We start from the raw sequence: 18,433 nt of genomic DNA, 5'->3' as shown, positions 1-18,433 counted from the left end.
CTTAATTTCTCCAATTTGAGCAAGTACGCAATATTGTAATACAAATTCCAATATCATATGTCATGACAAAGGAAATGTAAGTACCAATTATACCATTTGTGAGAAAACAGTACTTCTCACCCATGCATGCTGTGGCAGAGTAGCAGGTAAGGGAAGCGATGATTTGTAGACCACACCACCAAACACCACCCACATTAACCAACACCCACTCAACAACTACCAGATTCGATCAGTTAGATCATTTCAAAATTGACTACAACCACTGTATGTATGCACATTCCAATTGAATTTATTAAGGATGGTCCCCCCACCCCTTTGCCTCGCTTGTCCCATACTGCAATAATATTTCCCAATTCTCTATGCAATGAAGCAGGTAAAATTAATGGTATTGTACAATATTGCATCTCTATATGATGATTGTTTACTAAATCAGAAAAGACAACACTAGTGAGTCACTAAGTAGAAATGGGAGATGTTGTAAAATTAATGTTGTGGATTAGTTTCTTTTAAAAAGTAGTTATTTCCAATGCACGACGTAATAGAATACTAGTATGATTGCTTTAATCGCAGATTATTATTTATTTGCGTCGGTGCTGGAGCCTGGAGCCTTTTATATATCTAGTCTTGTGCTCTATGAACAATATTTATTTGTTTCTCGGATAGGATTCTCTGTACGTTTAATGAAGAGTTTTCTGTTTTCTTTCTTTCTTCGACAGTGAAATGTGAATGGCAGCTAATCGGCATGTGACTCGTCCGTTAGTCCGCCCGAGTGTACTGTGCACTTGTGTCATGTAAGAGAAAGAGAGATTGACTTTTTCCTTTTCTTATTATTATATGTTTTCTTCACCAATAAGATACTTACATATACATATGCATTCGTGTCAGATATTAAGATGCTGACACGTCTTCTTGTGGGCGGTCTACGCTAAAAAATGCCGTGAAAAATGGCAAAAAGCCATATGGGGGACGGGGGAAGAGTGAGTCTTTTACACGAGATAAGATCCGCTCCTCGTTCGTGGTCCCACCAATCAGTATTCAACATTTGTTCTCATTTTATGTCATTATAAAGAATAAAAAAAGGAATACATTTAGAAAAAAAAATAAATAATAAATACTAACTTTTTTTTTTTTAAATAAAGATAGATGTTAATTCATACGCCCAAGTAATAATTCGAACAGCTGATCCTTTTAACTTTTACACATTTTTTTTAATTATTAATTATTTAAAGAGTAAAAGGCAGATCTGCCGACTTCTTCCCTTCCTCCTCCTCCTCCTGGCCCCGCTGCAGACTTTTAATTGTAAAACAATAAATATATCAGGGAGGAAAAAAATGGAGAGGGAGAAAGGAATAAGAAAAAGATCGTCCTATAACTAAAGCGACAGATGTCTCATTGATAGGGAACCCTAGGACAACTGTGCAAAATGATAAGAATCAGATCCCATGATCTCCCCTAATGCACAACGTGGTCCGTGGTCCGTGGTCGGTGATCGCTTCCATACACCGAGTTGTCCTGGATCTTGATCTTTCCAGCACGGAACTCCCAAGCATGGAATGCTCACTACTACCCCCATCCCGCGTGCTAGAAACTATCTGGGTGCAGTTGCGCCCTTACCCTTCTCCTTCGGGTTTACGTAACATCTAACATGGGCTGGTGGACCAGGGTCTGAAGACAGCAAGGATCTCCGGATTTCGGACTCAAATGACAGTGCCACCCAACCGTCTCAATCAATCAGTCATATCAACTCATTCTAAGAGCCAACAAGTATTTCAAGTCCGTTTGATCATATCTATCCATATTATGTGCAATGCTAATGCTACACAGTACACGCTAAGCGGCTAAGGGGTTTCAACTTTCAACTGGGTTTTTACCCGATTAAAAAAACCATTCAACTGATTGGATCGGACCACATTTGGTCGGAGGCCACCAATTTATGGTCTTGTCAGTTTCTTGAAGGCCTAATGGTCTTTTGATAGTTTGGGACTTGGCAACCTAAGTGGTAGAGCCATAAAAGCCCAGATGCTCCTTATCCCTTATTTGTCTTTATTTCCTTTTTCACATTTAATTTGCTGGAAAACTCCAACTAGAGGACAGAGATCCCTGCCACCCCGCTCATACTACTATAGCAGCCACAGCCCATAGCCCATAGCCCATAGCCCATAGCCCATTCAAATTACTCAGTGGCCCTCCTAAGTGCGAACCCCGGTTGACTCAAGCATGTAGTCTGCCTACTACATCTTTTCCTATTTTAATGAATGCTTCATCACTCTTCCAACCTTTCATACCCCACCCAAGGGAAGGAAATAACACAGGAGTACCCCATCCACTCCCGGTCTCCATTTCTCTTCATCAGAAATTTTTACATGGGGTTAAAGTCACAATGGCACCACCTGCTGTCTCTTACGCCAATGCATAAGAGAACAAACTAAGTTTTTGAAATGTAATTTGATGAGATAACAATCCACAATTTCCTTCTTATTCTTATTCATCAGTTGGGTTTCCCAAATTTCCTCCCAGATGGCAATTAGATGGTCCATCAGCTTCCATGGATGGGCCAACCACAATAATTTTTGCCCTCTATTGATATCGATGTAATCCAGCCAGCTACTGGAACATATTCTAAGCAGTAGTTCAATTAAAAACGACAGTCTCCTAGACCTTCATCAGGAAAAAAAAAAAAAACCCCCGCAATGTACAATGCCCCATTTTGTCACACTTCATCAATGCACTCCTCCATGCCGCTTGCTCAAAGTACCCTAACAGCTTGTAAATTTGCCTTCGCTGAAGATCCATGTCCATTTTACAACCAATAAACTCACCTGTGCACTAAAACAATACTGAAGATGTAGTGTCTCAAGTAGGCTCATTTAGGTCAGGAATCTCACCCCCCCCCCCCAAAAAAAAAATTTGTCTTTGTCCTCCTTTTCTATTGACTATTTCCATGGTAATATCAGAGGCTAACCACAAGCACAGTATCTTAAAACCAAGATAAAACAGCATTAGCCATCCAGAAGCTATTGTTTTTTGGTTTGCATGCAAAAGCTATTATTACATTACTTGTTTATGTCGACTACGGTCAGAATAATAGAATCTGTCAAATGAATCCAATGTAGAGAACCAAAGAGGATATGGAAATTTAAATCATATATCAAGTCTCCGTCTTGCATAGCTGCATAGAATAGTTCTTACAGGAAATTCTTTCAGCTATGCATATGGCATATGTTACACATCCATTATCTTTGTCATCAAGCATTCTTTTTCGCACTACCAAAAGTGAATAAATTCACAAAATAGTATACGTAACTGATTTACTTGCAATGTCATATTGTGTTCTGTTACTAGGAAAAGTTGCCAACTCTACTTGTCATATATTACACCAAGATTAACCAAACCACTAATATGTGGTTACTCCTTAAAGTTCCATGCATACACTTTAAATGCACCTATCGACATCACTCACCGAGCATTCCGCTCTTCTCTTGCATCGAGAGCATCAACTTCCTCATTTGATAGAAGATCAACAATAGGTTCATACATGTCCCACTCCTTCCTTTTCCTGAATAAAAAGAAAGAAAGCCAGTTTTAAGTTCCCAGTTAGTAAATTATTTCCAAAATGTGATAATATCATGGCACTTCTAGTGCAAGTGAAGGCCGTACTAGATCCCAAGTTTGGGCTAGGACTCCACATACTTCACTAGTAGAACGCAGTAGCACCTTCTATATAGCTATTTGATGTATATATCAATGGAACCTATGTTAAGGCGGTCAATCTTCAGAAAAGGTCCACTCCAATAGGTTTCTCACATTTTGAGGAACACTTAGAGCAATAAAACCAAGAGTTAATAATTCGCCTCACCGAATGACACTTGATTTGCCACTGAATAACTTCATCAAATCCAAGGCTGTGCCACCTGCTTTACTGTAAAAGACATACACAAAAGGGGGTCACTACAGCAGTTGCCTCCTTCCCCCTCCCCCCTCTTTCTCTCTCTCTCAGAAGATTATTCATTAGACCACATTAATGACTACATTCCCGAGAAAAGAGGTGAAAGCATATAAAATAAAAATGGTAACAGCAAACCTGGCTGTGACATGTTCTGCCCCACGTCGACCCTTCTTGCTAACCCTTGATTCCCTTGCAGTTGTCACACTTTGAACTGCAATCTAGAAAATGGAATGACCTTTGAGCCTAAGTAAAACAAATGTTTCCCATGCTGTATCATGAAAGTACACACATTTCAACTTTAACATAGTCAAATTCACTGCAGCCAAGCTCAGAGAAATGGTAAAATGCAAACCTCATAAAGTTGTTCCCTGATTGCAACTGCAATTGCGGACTGCAAAATGTGAAGCCAACAAGTTAATTCAAATTTCAACAGTTCCATCTGACAAAGGACAAAGAGAAGAGCAAAAACAACATATCTACCACCTTGAAAAGGAGATCTTAACATTGCAAAGAACAGATGGAATACCACTTGTGACTTTATTAATATAAATTTCCATCTTAAAGAAGGGTAAAAAAGATTGGAGACAGGGTGAGAGAACTTATGACCATTAAGGAATCTCTGAAACCTACACTTCTATTTAACAAGGTGGTGGTCACATTAGCTAGTAGTAGTAGCCATGATGGAATGAATTTTGTAGAAGGAAAACAATTAAACAGTATTACTTCCACCAAAACGCTTCTGGATAACTAAAAGTATTATTGACCAAAAAAGGGAGAGGAAAAGATACAGAAGAAGCAAATGGAATCACAACCAACAGTATATTGACTCAGAATGGAACTAATTCCCCGCAAAAGAGAATAAGCATCCTAACAATAATAATCAGGCATGAGTTCAGCCGAATGCTAAGATTTCTTTTTCTGATAAATGATAGAGTTATTAGATTGGGGGTGAGGATTAAAGAAGCTTAACAAAGACCACCATAACGTACTCCAATTTAGCATGGAACTGAATCCCCACAGAAGACACTTCATACTTTCCCGCTTAGTGAACTCATCTGCTGGGTCATTTACTGATCTATGGTTCCACAAGAACAAGGTTTTAATGAACAAAGCCATAGCTCAAAACCTCCTGATGACATGGGAATATGTCCGCAAAAACTCATAACCTTGATCCATGTAACCAATAGCAGATTACCTTCCACCAAAAGATGATTAAACACCAGATGAAAGCCAAAAAAAAAGGCCACAAGGAAGAGAAATGATCTCAGATCTAGCAGAATCTTCCTCACCAAATAAACCTGAACAAGGAAGAATTACCGATCCAGTGTCTCTTAAAACTACCAGGTCCTGAAAATCCCTCATTGCATAGCGAACAAACCATCTTAACAGCAGTGGAAGGCCAATGGGCCTATCAAATAGTAATCCAATTCATAATTCTTTTTAAGACCTGAGACCAGCTTGTAGAAATCTCAAAATAGTGAACCAAATGAGGTCAGACCTTGAAAGCATAGTCATAATAGTTAAACAAATGCTCAAGCGCTCCCCACCTGCTTACTCGGAAGCCATACATAATGGAGAAGAATAGAACCTATTCACCACATCTGACACATACCATGAGTAATGTAACAGTATCGTCTAATAGGGCACCAACCAAGAGAGGAGGAAGAAGAATCGAAGGGAGAAGAGAAGAGAGGAGAGGAAACAAGGGACTCGGCTAGGAATAGAATGCCTAGCCAATAGCCTACTCATGTATTCCACTTATTTGATAAGTTATTTGTTTGTCCAAGAGAGTCTTCTCTTGATGACTGTAATCCTGTAGTATTCACTTTACATCTGATAGTGGAGATTTCATTGGGCTAGAGTCTCATGGTTTTTACCTTTACATTGAAGGGTTTTCCACATCAAACATTCTAGTTTGAAATTTCTGTTACTGTGTATAGTAGTGGGACCCACATAGTTACTACACGGTTACTATTCACAGTTATTATTCATGTGTACTGTTTTATTTCTCCGTTTTCTTTACACACAGGTGGGATACAGGTAGTTTTCCCCAACAAGAAAGAGCAAGGAGATTTCCAAATTCATTCCTCAATAGTCTCTCCAGATCTGAATACTACCAGCAAAATCGGGAATTCAATACATAGATCAGAAACCACTTTTTGACAAGACGATTTCAGAGATATGCTCAAGTTTGACAAGCATATCAATGTCATGAAATCATCTTCTCAACTTATTGGCGGCTTCTTCCTTCAACTTCTTGTAAGTCCTTTAAAACATAATTCCACATCTATTATGTATCTATAATTCTATATACATAGCCCATACAAAACTTGGTATTTTTTTCACTTTCAATCCTTTCAGCAGTCCAACTAAGACAGTAAACATAAGAGGTTATGATCATGGAACGATACTAATTTCCAGCACATTTTACCTCATATTTTCAACGATCAATAATTTTTCAAAGCTTTGTGTAATTTCACCATTTTTCTTTAACTTAATGTTTTGCAAAGCCTCTTTGGACTTAAACTTAGGACATTAGTAGGTTCAGGATGGGGCCTACCTGTCACTGAAATAGACATGTTATGGCAGATGATAAGTTTGATGATGATGAACTATCGACACACGAAATTAGCAACCACATCAAGATACAGAAAAATCAGCTACATACAGTAACATAGAGGGCGATAAAATAGAAGGGGTTAAAGACATAATCCCATTTCAAAACAACTTGGTTGATAAGTATAGGTTACTCCAACTTGAAGTGCTTACTCCAACTTCAGGGTCTTCAATGCCCAAGTCCTGGCAAAATGTTCTTGCAAACTCTTCAGGATCACTCTCAAAGTTATTCAAGTCCTGAGAACCAATTGCTCAATTCATTACAGAATTAAATGCAAGAGAGAGAGAACTAAACAAACTTAGGATGCCACCATTTAAGATGACATGAACTAGATTCAACATTCTAAAGGAAAACCATTTGTTGTAGCCAACTTACCCACAAAAACTGATCCCTTATGATGGTATTGTTTACCCGAAGGTCAAGCTGAAACAAGCAAAAAAGCCTAACATCACCTTTGTAGTTGAAAATTGAAACAACTTTGAGAACTTTGCAACTACAGATGGCAGAAAGATCAGAATTAGAGCTTTGTACAGAAACGAACCTTGAGAGGGACAAGCTTTTCACCCGTGTACATTTCTTGCCCCTCCAACGATCGAAATTCTGTCAGCTGTGACTACAACAAATACAGGGCAATCAAAAGTATTTTACAGTGATTCAGAAACCGGACTGACATTTACTTGGGACTAAAATCTCAAGATGGTACATTGTAATTTATAGGTATTATAGAGCAATAAATCCAATAGATCCAATTTTCTGAAATGTGCATGGTTCTCTCACTTGCAAAATATCTTTCCCTCAAACAACTCCACCCTTCTAAGTCTTCCCACTCATGCAACTCCAAATATATTCTACTCACTGGGCTGTAGTAGCATAAGATCCTTATCGGTGACCATGCTTAATTCACCTTTGCCTTCGATTAAGATTGCTCCCATCCTATCCAAATTCTTGTGACAAAGAAGAGGATTTGAAGCAAAAAGAAGCAAATTGGGGAAAAATAAAGTGCAGTAAAATGGCCAACAAGCATTTGCCTTAAAAAAAGAATATATATATATATATATGGCACTTTACAAATGGTACAACATAAAAATAATCCAATTTAGGGATTGATTCATGGAATGTTGGAATAACATCATCCAATCAGGAAACAAAAATCAACACTGATTTATTGAACCAGAGGACATTGTGAAAAATGGTAGCAATTAGTTCGCAAGCCCAAACGTGGGACCGAATGGATTGGTTTTTGTGACTTCTCATTCCCCAACAGCTGGAATTTATGTAATAGAACAAAATGGGTCAGACTTGGAAATATTTCCACCCTTTTTTTTTTTCACTAAGTTCTTATGACGTTTTACTAAACTATTTGGATGGCCCATTTATAGGGCACAAAATTGTTGGAACTGCCTTACGACTAGCACGGTGATTTATCATAGGTGGCGGCATTAGTTACATTCCTGAGCTCATCCCCCCGTGCGAGGAGAAAGAGTGCTACATCTGTTGACTATTTAACATAGATTATTATAAGAGGCCATTTCTGATTTTTATTAGTTGTCTTCAATCTGGAGAACCAGCAAGAAAGGAGGTTTATTAAGGTCTCATATGAAATAGGAGTACTTGGAAAATTTGAACCCAAGTAGGATTCATTGGTTTTCAAGTACAAATAAGGGCTATCATCTACAAGTTTGGCACATCGAATGAAATTTTTTGCGACTGCAAATTACTCTCCTTATTCACATGGATTCAAGGTTCCATGGGTACATAACTATAACTGTCTATCTTGATCGTTTTTTCTTTTAACAGAAATACAACAAGATAACTCCCTGGTCCAGTCTTCCAGCCCTCTTAATCACTCCCGGACCCCCAGTCACCACCATTGCATTCAAGCATTCATCATTACACACCACCACTTGTAGCTAACTCCAGCAGCCAAATGAAACCTTAGCAGAAACCCACTACAAAGCTGAATTTCTCTATCTGGAAGAAATAGGCCCCCACCCAGCCACACCACTTAAACCCTTGAAGAAACTCAATTTCTCCTAGCCACACCATTAGTTTGCCCTTCTATTGAATTTATTTTAAAACCTTTTCATACCCTATTTCTTGTATTCAAGATTTAATATGTCCTCTTGCTCAACTAGCATTTACAAAACCCTGTTGAGTAAAGATCGGAATCAATTAATCACCCATGTTCAATAAAAACTGGATTGTACATGCCTCATCAGTCTGCTTATCCTGGCAGCAAGCAGTCCAAATGATACAGAGTCTGATAGTTTAAAAGAGAAGGAAAAGGCTCCTTAAATACAAAAAGATAATGGTTTTGACTACACACAAATACCAAACCTGGATTGCATCCAATTCATGGGATCAAAGTGTGTGTGACGGAGGTCAGATCTAGCAGACCATATTGTCGAGATTCTGACCATCTAATCTAATAATAGTATGACACAGAAGTTGATCTTGCAGGTTCACCTACTTAGGGTACTTATCCATAGTCAGAATTGTAAAGTCCACCCCCAAAAGACTACAGCTCATTCCCATTCAGTCCACTCCCCAAAGTATCCTTAATTATACTTGATCAGTCAGCATAAGAGAGTCAAGGAGATTCTTCACTTCTTTTTGGCATCATAATGTAACCTGCAAACATGTTGCGATGCTTGATGGCATTTGGACAATCACCTTAGTGACCATCCTCTACACTTACATCACATTAATTTAAAACACAATAAAAGATGTATCCATGATTATGCATGAGTAACATAAAGTGGCATCAGGTAGTATAGATAGTATGCCAAGGTACAAACCCCTTTAGAAAACTTACTTGAATAGATTGAGCAATTTGTGTAATGAATGCTGGAGGGAGTTTCAGGTCCTTCACTGTCCTTTTTGCAAACACCACCACTTCTGAGTCGGGATCTTTAACATTCAGAACACAAAACAAAACCACGTATTAAAGGTATCACATGGATAAGAAAATTAGATGCAATTCATACAACTCATATGACCAAATACTCAAGATAGAGTAATAGAGTTATTCGTAGTTAAGGTCCATGTCCCTGGCACATGCACGTCAAGATACCAGAATTACTTCATATTTCTACAGATAGTGAGGATAATATTGGTCTATGCTCATCTAAGGGTACCTCGAGAAGGTAATATATGGTACACCGCTCTGTATCACCCAAAACTTGAACGGAATCATGTCTTGTATACCGATTCATATGGGGGTTGGCAGGGCAGTCAGCTATCCCGAGTGTTAAATGCTTGATGGAGGATAACAGTGAAGTGTCAAACACTTATCTGACACGGTAAGCCTCAAAGCTCTACTGAAGCAAGGATACAAATTGTATTATATCCAGAAATGGGTCACAAAAAGGGGAGCAAGAAATGATTTTATTTTGTTGTCCTACATTCAAAAAATAAATTGTGTTCAACTTCCTTAATATTAATAGGAGAACCATCCACTATCAATTTTCTGATTCAATAACCTACACGTGGAACATTTCAGTCATGATTTCGGTCAGATTCATGTTTTATCAGATCCAAAAAAACAAAAAAACTGGCTCAACATCTAGGTCCATAAAGTTCTTACTACAGAGGACAGGATGCACCAAACTCCAAGAATAGTGTGATATAATTAATCCATGCATCATAGGAATAAATCAATTCAACACAACAAAGCCTTATCCCACGTCATAGGGTTAGTAATATGAATGTTTTCCTGCCATTCCACTCTACATACCTCAGTTCATATCCCATGAACTCACATTCTATTGTAAAGAAGGCTGATCTAGTTTGATTAACACAGAAACATAATGTTAAGAATGTCCATGAAAGGATTCTTCGCCGACTTGGCAGTAGCAATCAGCATTCTTCCTACTGCCATGATCAGCATGATTTCAAAGGGAATAATATAAGGAGATCTGATAACATCTCTCTAGCTCACAAAACTAAACAGAAGACAGGAGTTCAGATCATGGTTGCTCGAAGAGATGACAATTTGGCATAGAATGCAATTTACCTGTAAGGGTCTTAGTACTAAAATACAAGTGAAAATGATTGTTCTCACCAAGCAATTAATACCATACCTAGGAGGCCAATACTACTTAAGCTTTATTTCAATGAAACACCAAAGAAAATCAACTGCAATTTACCTGCAAGGGTCTTAGTACTAAAATACAAGTGAAAATGATTGTTCTCACCAAGTAATTAATAACCATACCTACGAGGCCAATAATACTTAAGCTTTTTTTCAATGAAACACCAAAGAAAATCATGGAAATATAGTAATAATAGTGGCAGAGGAGGTATATTTAGACACTATGACAGAATGATCAATGATGGTTTCCAGCAATGCAAATCATTATGGGTTTCATACCAAGATCTTTGCAGAAATTAGTTCATTAATAAGGGATAGATTCCTTTATGGCGGCTCTCTTTACAACTAAAATCCCAGAACAAAAAAAACAAAAAGGTTTGGGTGGCTATCTGAGAGTCTCCAAATGTTTAAGCGTACACCAATCACTGCAGTCCAGTCCTACAGAAATGGCAACCAAGAAGAAGACTTCCTTGCAATTTCAGCTTGGATAAGGGTCCATCTCCTACCCCCCAAGGCCCCAACCCATCGCTTCCCCACCCCCAGTTATCCAGTTGAAACTCTTTCCGTACACCTTCAACCAGAAAAGGGAAAGTTAAAAAAGAAAAAAACCGATCACACGCACTTCACCAGAAAGCCCAATGAGATATTGTATTTGAACTTTCAGGCTTTCAGCGTTAGTTTAATGCACAGTAGAGTCATAAATTTTAAAATCCGACAAGAAATGAATGTTTCCTCAAATTATGAGGTTCCAACAGATGTAAAACCTTAAACGTAAGTAATCCTACGCTATGATCTTAAAATTCCAACTGGGTCACAAGACTGGTCAAGCGCCCTATCACAACATCTCAGACCTTGGGTCGTTCCAACTTATCCACCAATATAAAAAATCCAAGCCATGATAATACACTTACATAAAGAAATGTACAATGAAATGCAAAAATTTTCTAGAATCAGATAACGCTTACCAGTCGGGTTCCATGTAAACGCATCTCTGAATCTCTGCCCATCAATCTCAATGTCCAAACGAATAGGAACTAAATTTTCGGCAGTTGGGCTGCAAGCACTGGAACACTTCAGGAACCAGAATTTCAAGAAGGGGGAAATTTTACATGGGGGAGGGGGATAATTTACAAAGATAATACGAGGGTTTTAACTTGAAAAAAATATATATTAAGAATCTGAGAAGAACGAATAAAACAAAAGCAAGGACTCAATGTTTAGGAGTTGAATAGAAACTCGTAAGGAAGAAGTGGAAGATCCGAAAATGGAATTACATTCTAAACTTGATGGGTGCTTTTGAAGCCACTGCCGGTAGAGGTTTCATATTTTGGATTCTGGATTTTGAATGTTGGATCGTTAAATATCCCTCCCTCCACTGTAGCGTCGTGCGCCCTTGAAGTCCGAACAGGTGAATTGTACCGTCCAGCACTAGCAGTAGATGCAATGGAGTCTTGTGAGCAACAAAAGAACCACTTGGTTACTGTCCTACATAGCTTTAAGTGGATCGGCTTCCTTCCATCATTCCGATTTGAAGCAGATTCGGACTTTTGGGACACGAAAGACCTCGCACGCAGGGCAACTTCATAAAACCGCCAAGGGCAACCTCGGGAAAGGACTTCTTTTTCCCGGTAGACGGGAGAGTCCTTTACAAACGAGTTTCCATCAATTGCACGTCCGATCACCTAGTCATGCATACGGGGATCCAACACTTGTTCAATTCGTTATTTTTTTCGGCAAAAAACAGAAAGGTATATTTGAAAGTAAAAGGACTAGGTATTACATACTCACAAGACCTGGTGATTATACGAGCATCGGATTCAATTTCTTTACAAATCCAAGAAAAGGTAACACAAAACTCATTTGTAGACGTAGCCCTGGCACAAATTATTTCCTTTCTAGAAAAATGATCTATTGAGAAGCACGGATTACACTTTTTCCGTCTGCAACCAAGGAAGCAGCTAGGCAAGGATCAGAATTAGGTCATGCAATCCTATCCAAAATAAATTGGGCCCTCCCAGCGCGGATATATGCAACGACTCTTGCAGCCCTTAAAATGTATTTAAACACCAATGAGGTTGGTGGGTAGCGCAGTTGGTGAGCAATGAACTTGACACAAGCCGTAAACTTGGATATCTTAAGTTCGACTCTCACTAGGCACACCTTGGGCCTTTCACACTAGGGTGTTTAGTGCTCTTCACTACTCTCAATGAAAATTGAATGATTCTCATTCAACCTTAGTATGACCCGACCCATGCAGTTGTAGAGTCAATATGGGCCCGTAGGACTAGTCAGACAGAAGGTCTGGATACCTACCATTAAAAAAACAAAAAGACACAAAAACACATTTTAAAACCCAAGGGGGTAGCACAGTTGGTGAGCAACTATCTTGGCACGAGCCGAAAACTAGAACATCCTAAGTTCGACTCCCACTAGGCACACTTTGGGCCACTCACACGGGGTGTTTAGTGTTATTCACTGCTTTCAGCGAAAGTTAAATGGTTCTCATTCAACCTCGATATGACCCGGTCCATACGGTTGTGGGGTCAGTATGGGCCTACGGGACTAATCAGGCCAAAGGCCTGGATACTCGTCGTTAATAAAAAAATAAAAAAAATCCAAGTGGCGAAAATGCCCTCAACCCATCACCGCTCGAGTCAGCTGGTTGTGGGTTCGAGTTTTGGCATGCTCCACTATCGGCCATTGGTCATGCAGAAGCACTGCTTATCGTATTGCAAAAGCACTGCTTATCGTATTGCAAAAGCACTACTTGTCGTACGGAGGCTTGTCCTGAGGGCTAATGCCCCACTATCGGCCATCGGTCATGCGGAAGCACTGCTTGTCGTATTGCAAAAGCACTGCTTGTCGTACGGAGGCTTGTCCTGAGGGCTAATGCCCCACTATCGGCCATTGGTCATGCGAAAGGGCTATGATCACTACCATGGAGCCCCTTTTTTTGTACCAAAAGAAAATAAGAAGTATTTAAATTGACAATCATCAAAATAAGAAAAAGAGGAAATTACACTCCCCTCCCTTAACCTTTGGCTTAATATCATGTTTCCCACATACTTTCATATATAGCAATAAACTCCCTTGTAGTTTAAAGATTCTATCAAATTGCCCCAAAGTGACATTGTTAAGCTGACCTGTAAAAAGACTAGTTTACCCTTCTAGTACTGTATACCTATATTTTATTCATTCTCTCTCTTTTCTTCATCGTTTTCACGTTTTCTTTGAAACCCTTAAACGTTTGGAAGAGAGGTCGCCGAGCTTCCTCTCCTTCGCATCGTCGTCAAAGGTAGGGGTGTCAATTCATAAACTGAACCGGTAAAACCGGTCGAACCGAATCGATAAGAACACGGATCGAATCGAACCGAACCGAAACCTTATTGGTTCGGTTCGATTTCGAGTATTGCAACCTCAAAACCAAACCGAACCACACCGAAAACCGGATGAACCTGAAACCAAACAGAAACCTGCTCAAAACTCGGACCGAAATCGAAACCAAACCGGTAAGAAACCGAAACACTCCAAAATTCATTAAAAAAATCAAAATTTGTATAGTTTTATATATATTTTGTATAGAAAGTCGAATCCAAACTAGACCAAAAACCAAAACCAACCCGGTTACAAATCGATTTAAGAAACCGAAGTTCAACATTTGGTTGTTTCCTAATGGCTCCATACCGGTTTAAAAAACCGATCCAAACCGAAATGAACCTGATAAATCCAAACCGGTATCAACCCGAACCCAAACCGCACCGAATCCGACACCGGACCGAAACCGATAAATCCTTAATGGGTCGGTTTCGGTCAGTTCCAAAGTCACACCGAAACCGGTGGAACCGGACCGAAACCGCATCAAACCGGACCGTTGACACCCCCAGTCAGAGGTATCGCCCAGCTTCCCCAAGGTCATGAATAAATCGCCCGATATGAATTCAATCTTCGATTATACATACAATAAAGCCGCCATACTGAAAATTCGATGACGACCGACGACCGACGACCGGCGACTGAGGAGCGACCGGCGACCGAGCGACGACCACCGATGAAGGTTGCAGAGAGCAGCGAGCGACGAAGGAGAAAACCCAATCCCTCTGTCTTTCTCGGCGTTGACGTTGGCACTGGCAGTGCTCTCTCTCTCTCTCTCTCTCTCATTTATGTTTCAGTTTTGGTTCAAATGGGTATTATTCAATTTTGGACTTATGATGATTCTGGTTTGGCTGGTTATGTTCTTTATTTGTTTTTAATTTGTTACTGTTACATTGCTGTAGCCATTGGCAAAATTTCCATCTCTTTGAGGTGTATGTATTTGTTGATATTTTGGATTTTAACTGATCTGCGTCTTCAGAAGGCAGAGTTCGAATCTGCAATCTATGCTAAGTTTGTTGGGGTTTTGAATTCAAGGAAAGCAAAATTGAGAGAGCTTCGAGATCGACTTGCAAAGGTGGAAACTACCAGTAAATCACCACCAGAACATGATCGAGTCCATTGACAAAACTGAGGAATATGACGAAGGAAGCGATGACGATAAAATGGAGGAAGAACCATTGGAAAACATCCCTAGCACCTCAAAGAATGTTCAACCAACAAGAGTCGAAAGAGAAACACCCGCAACTAGGTAATCTTTGTTCAAAGGTAAGTTGCATTCAACAAACCTGTCCATCCCTTTTTGGCTATTTCAATTGTAAAGAAATTTCAACCGAGCTACAATTTTACTCAGGATCAGGGGGGATAATTGTGAAATCTTGAGGACTTTGTTGGGGGCAGCTCTACTAAATGGTTCTGATATTTGTGACTAATTTAGTTGCTTGATACAGGACCACCGAGCGTCAATGAAGGTTGCAGGGAGCAACGAGCGACGAAGGAGAAAACCCAATCCCTAAATCTTCTCTCCCTCTTCTTTAGTGGTTTTAGGTCGATTTACCCTTCATTCGTATGAAAGGGTAATTTGATCAGAAAAATAGCAACTTGTGATCACTTAACAGGTAAATCTGGCAGGGAACATGATATTAAGCTGAGAAAATTAGTGTTATATATGAAAAAGTGCGTGGGGAACATGATATTAAGCCAAAGGTGTGTAATTTCCCCTATGGAAAACAGATGCCTTATGGCTTCAATAATCGGCCTTACAAATAAAGTTGAACTCTTTAACAGGTCCTATCAGAAAGTAGATCACTTCTGATTGTCATTTTTTCCACTACAAGGTTATATGTTTCTTCTGAGCCTCCAGTAAGCCTTCCCGAATTGGCAGTGCCTCTCCCACCATAATATCAGTGTAATATAAGGGATTAGACATTACAACATGACTTTGGTCAAGATGATATCTCAATAGGAAGCCCAAACCGCCACTATCTCTATTTTGTTGATCAGAAACATCACAATTTAATTTGAAATAACCAACTGGCGGAGATGACCATACTTGACTCATTGTAAGCCTCTCAATAGATGTAGAAGAAGCCCTCACTTGCCCAGCATCAAGGTACTCAACACAAGCCTTCTGCGTAGCAACAATAACTTCTTTGAGTGACCAATTTCTCCTCCCAAAAATGATGTCATTTCGAGCAGTCCACAGGAACCCATGTAAATAAAAGGGGCTGACCAGTTCTATCCTGAAAGACACTTGGAGCTTGTGGCTTTTCATGAATAGGCTTTAGCCATTCGTGATGTACCGAGCAGGCTTTCTTTTTCGTGATAATCATTTGAAGAGCTTCTCCTTCTCATTAAATATGGAGGATATGAAAAATATTTTAGTTGCTATCTACTTTATTAAAAGCTCCCCTAATTTGCAAGAGCTCGAAATTTTGGTAAGTTACTTGTAGCACCATACTATTTTCTTCGTTTTCCTATGATTTTTTGTTCTCTTTAAGTTGTTCAATACTCCGACTATAGCATAATAGAGAATTAATGATATTCCTATAATGGATCTTCAAGAAGCAAATGATCATTTGGAGTGCACTCTTAACAAACTCTGGGTTGTAAACAATAGTTACCACTCTAGCATAGAAATTGAATTAGATCTCATTAAATTTATCCTTGTCAATTCACCTGTGCTTGGGACAATGAGTATCAATCATGCAATAAATGGAATAGACAAAAGTATTGAAATTCTTGAAGGAGTTGTTTCAATTCAAAAGAACTTTACCACAGGTTGAAATTGTATACTAATGAGAGGGAAGAAGACCCACATTTTATCAATGTCAATGTGGATCCTAGAACTCAGTATGTGAAAGAGCATGAAAAAGGATCCTCACTCTAATGTCGTGGGAATCTTTTTCCCATACCTTCAACATCCCCAACACAAATTGATAGGCTTTGTATACACTATTTCTTTTGAAATCCATGGCAGTTCAGATATTTAGTATAACTTCAAATTTTGTAATTGCTATCTCCAATTAGAAAGAAACTTTTGGCTTTTTCGGCATGGATATATGCATATGATCAACATTTACAATCATCTCTTGCGGCTTATGCTACTACTACCTTTTCTGCTTCTTCAACCATCCAAGCTAAATGCAATCGGTTCCTACCTACCCCCCTTCTTTTGGAGGGGAATTTTTTTGTCTTAAGAGTTAGTTTATATATATATATATATATATATATAAAGAGTGGGTGGGAAGGGAAGGGGATGATCATCATATTCCTCAAAAATCATCAATTAATTAAGGGAGAGTGTTCTCAGTGGGAATAAGATGTGGAGAACAAAGAGTATCAGGACGAGAGAGAGAGAGAGAGAGAGAGAGAGAGAGAGAGAGAGAGAGAGAGAGAGAGAGAGAGAGAGAGAGAGAGAGAGAGAGTGTTCTACCGTAGCCTACACCACTACCACCTTTGAGTCCTTTTTTCTTTGTAATCAAGAAGAAAAAATCCTATCCAATAGCATAGCCCCTAAGGTGTGAATTACCACCCTACCCCTATGAAATCAATAATTCCATCCATGTATATGTTTTTGTCTGCACTTTCAAGGTTCCTCTCCATGGAATGGAGCCCAAGAAACAAGGAGTCATCCCACGGCCGAGATGACCTTGGGTGCATATCCAGGTTCTCCCAGCTATGAGATGGCTCCCTGTTCCCTAGGTTCTATGGAGAGAAGCCGGATCCCCATACTGGGCAGGGACTGCATGACCAACAGCAATATCTTGCCCTGCAATTAATTACCACTTATAGAATGATGAATCTGCGTGAATCCACACTGTTATCATAGAGACCGAAAGCTACAATAAATTTGTGAACTTGATTGCTACTATGGTAGCTCAGCTAGTAGAATCTCCTTCAACAGAATTACTATACTGCTATCAATGTTCATTGTTCATTCATTGATGCCACCGTATCACAGTAACTAGAAAGTGCATTACATGAGTGTTACACGCCTGTGGAGTGTATGGTTTATTTTTTGGCTAGCCAGCAGACTTATTAAATGGTGACAACTCACAATCATGCAACCATCTCAGTATCTCCCTTAATTAGGGTAGAATGTCCTATTCATTAATCTAAAGGACTCAAAAAAACAGATTAAGGCGTCAATGGTATTCTAAAACCAGAGGGAGGGATGATCAAGTAAATCTAAGACTCAGAAAAACAGGTTAAGACATCAATTGTATTCTAATACCAGAGGGAGGGAGGACCACATACTTGACCACTACTTAAGACAACAAAGCATAAAATAGAATGGTGGTACTAAAGAGAAAAAGAACCAAAACAAGTGGAGAGAGAGAATATATATACCCACCTCCTCGAAAATCTTCTTGTCCCCTCCGTCCTCTCCCCCCCCCCCCCCCCC

The 18,433-nt window shown here is 39.3% G+C and overlaps 1 protein-coding gene across 4 annotated transcripts; it reads right to left on the bottom strand.

The window, feature by feature from the left end:
• Positions 1 to 3,274: 3,274 nt before the first annotated feature.
• On the bottom strand, positions 3,275 to 12,669 carry LOC122057964 (chromatin structure-remodeling complex protein BSH). Of its 4 annotated transcripts, none has more exons than XM_042620338.1 (11): positions 12,441 to 12,667; positions 11,931 to 12,338; positions 11,622 to 11,710; positions 9,379 to 9,473; positions 7,105 to 7,170; positions 6,939 to 6,986; positions 6,716 to 6,799; positions 4,299 to 4,337; positions 4,082 to 4,164; positions 3,857 to 3,919; positions 3,275 to 3,556 (listed from the first exon to the last, which is right to left on the bottom strand). In XM_042620338.1, the coding sequence occupies exons 2-11, from the start codon at positions 11,978 to 11,980 to the stop codon at positions 3,457 to 3,459; spliced, it is 717 nt and encodes a 238-aa protein (XP_042476272.1). In that variant the 5' UTR covers positions 11,981 to 12,338; positions 12,441 to 12,667; the 3' UTR covers positions 3,275 to 3,456. The 4 variants fall into 4 exon arrangements, with proteins under 4 accessions (XP_042476272.1, XP_042476270.1, XP_042476271.1 ...); XM_042620336.1 differs by having other exon boundaries at positions 7,105 to 7,176; positions 12,441 to 12,666; XM_042620337.1 differs by having other exon boundaries at positions 7,105 to 7,176; positions 12,445 to 12,666.
• Between the last annotated feature and the right edge of the window lie 5,764 nt (positions 12,670 to 18,433).

Source organism: Macadamia integrifolia, chromosome 12 (assembly GCF_013358625.1).
Source record: "Macadamia integrifolia cultivar HAES 741 chromosome 12, SCU_Mint_v3, whole genome shotgun sequence".
Taxonomy (NCBI): domain Eukaryota; kingdom Viridiplantae; phylum Streptophyta; class Magnoliopsida; order Proteales; family Proteaceae; genus Macadamia; species Macadamia integrifolia.
This window is presented reverse-complemented; position numbering and strand designations above follow the sequence as displayed.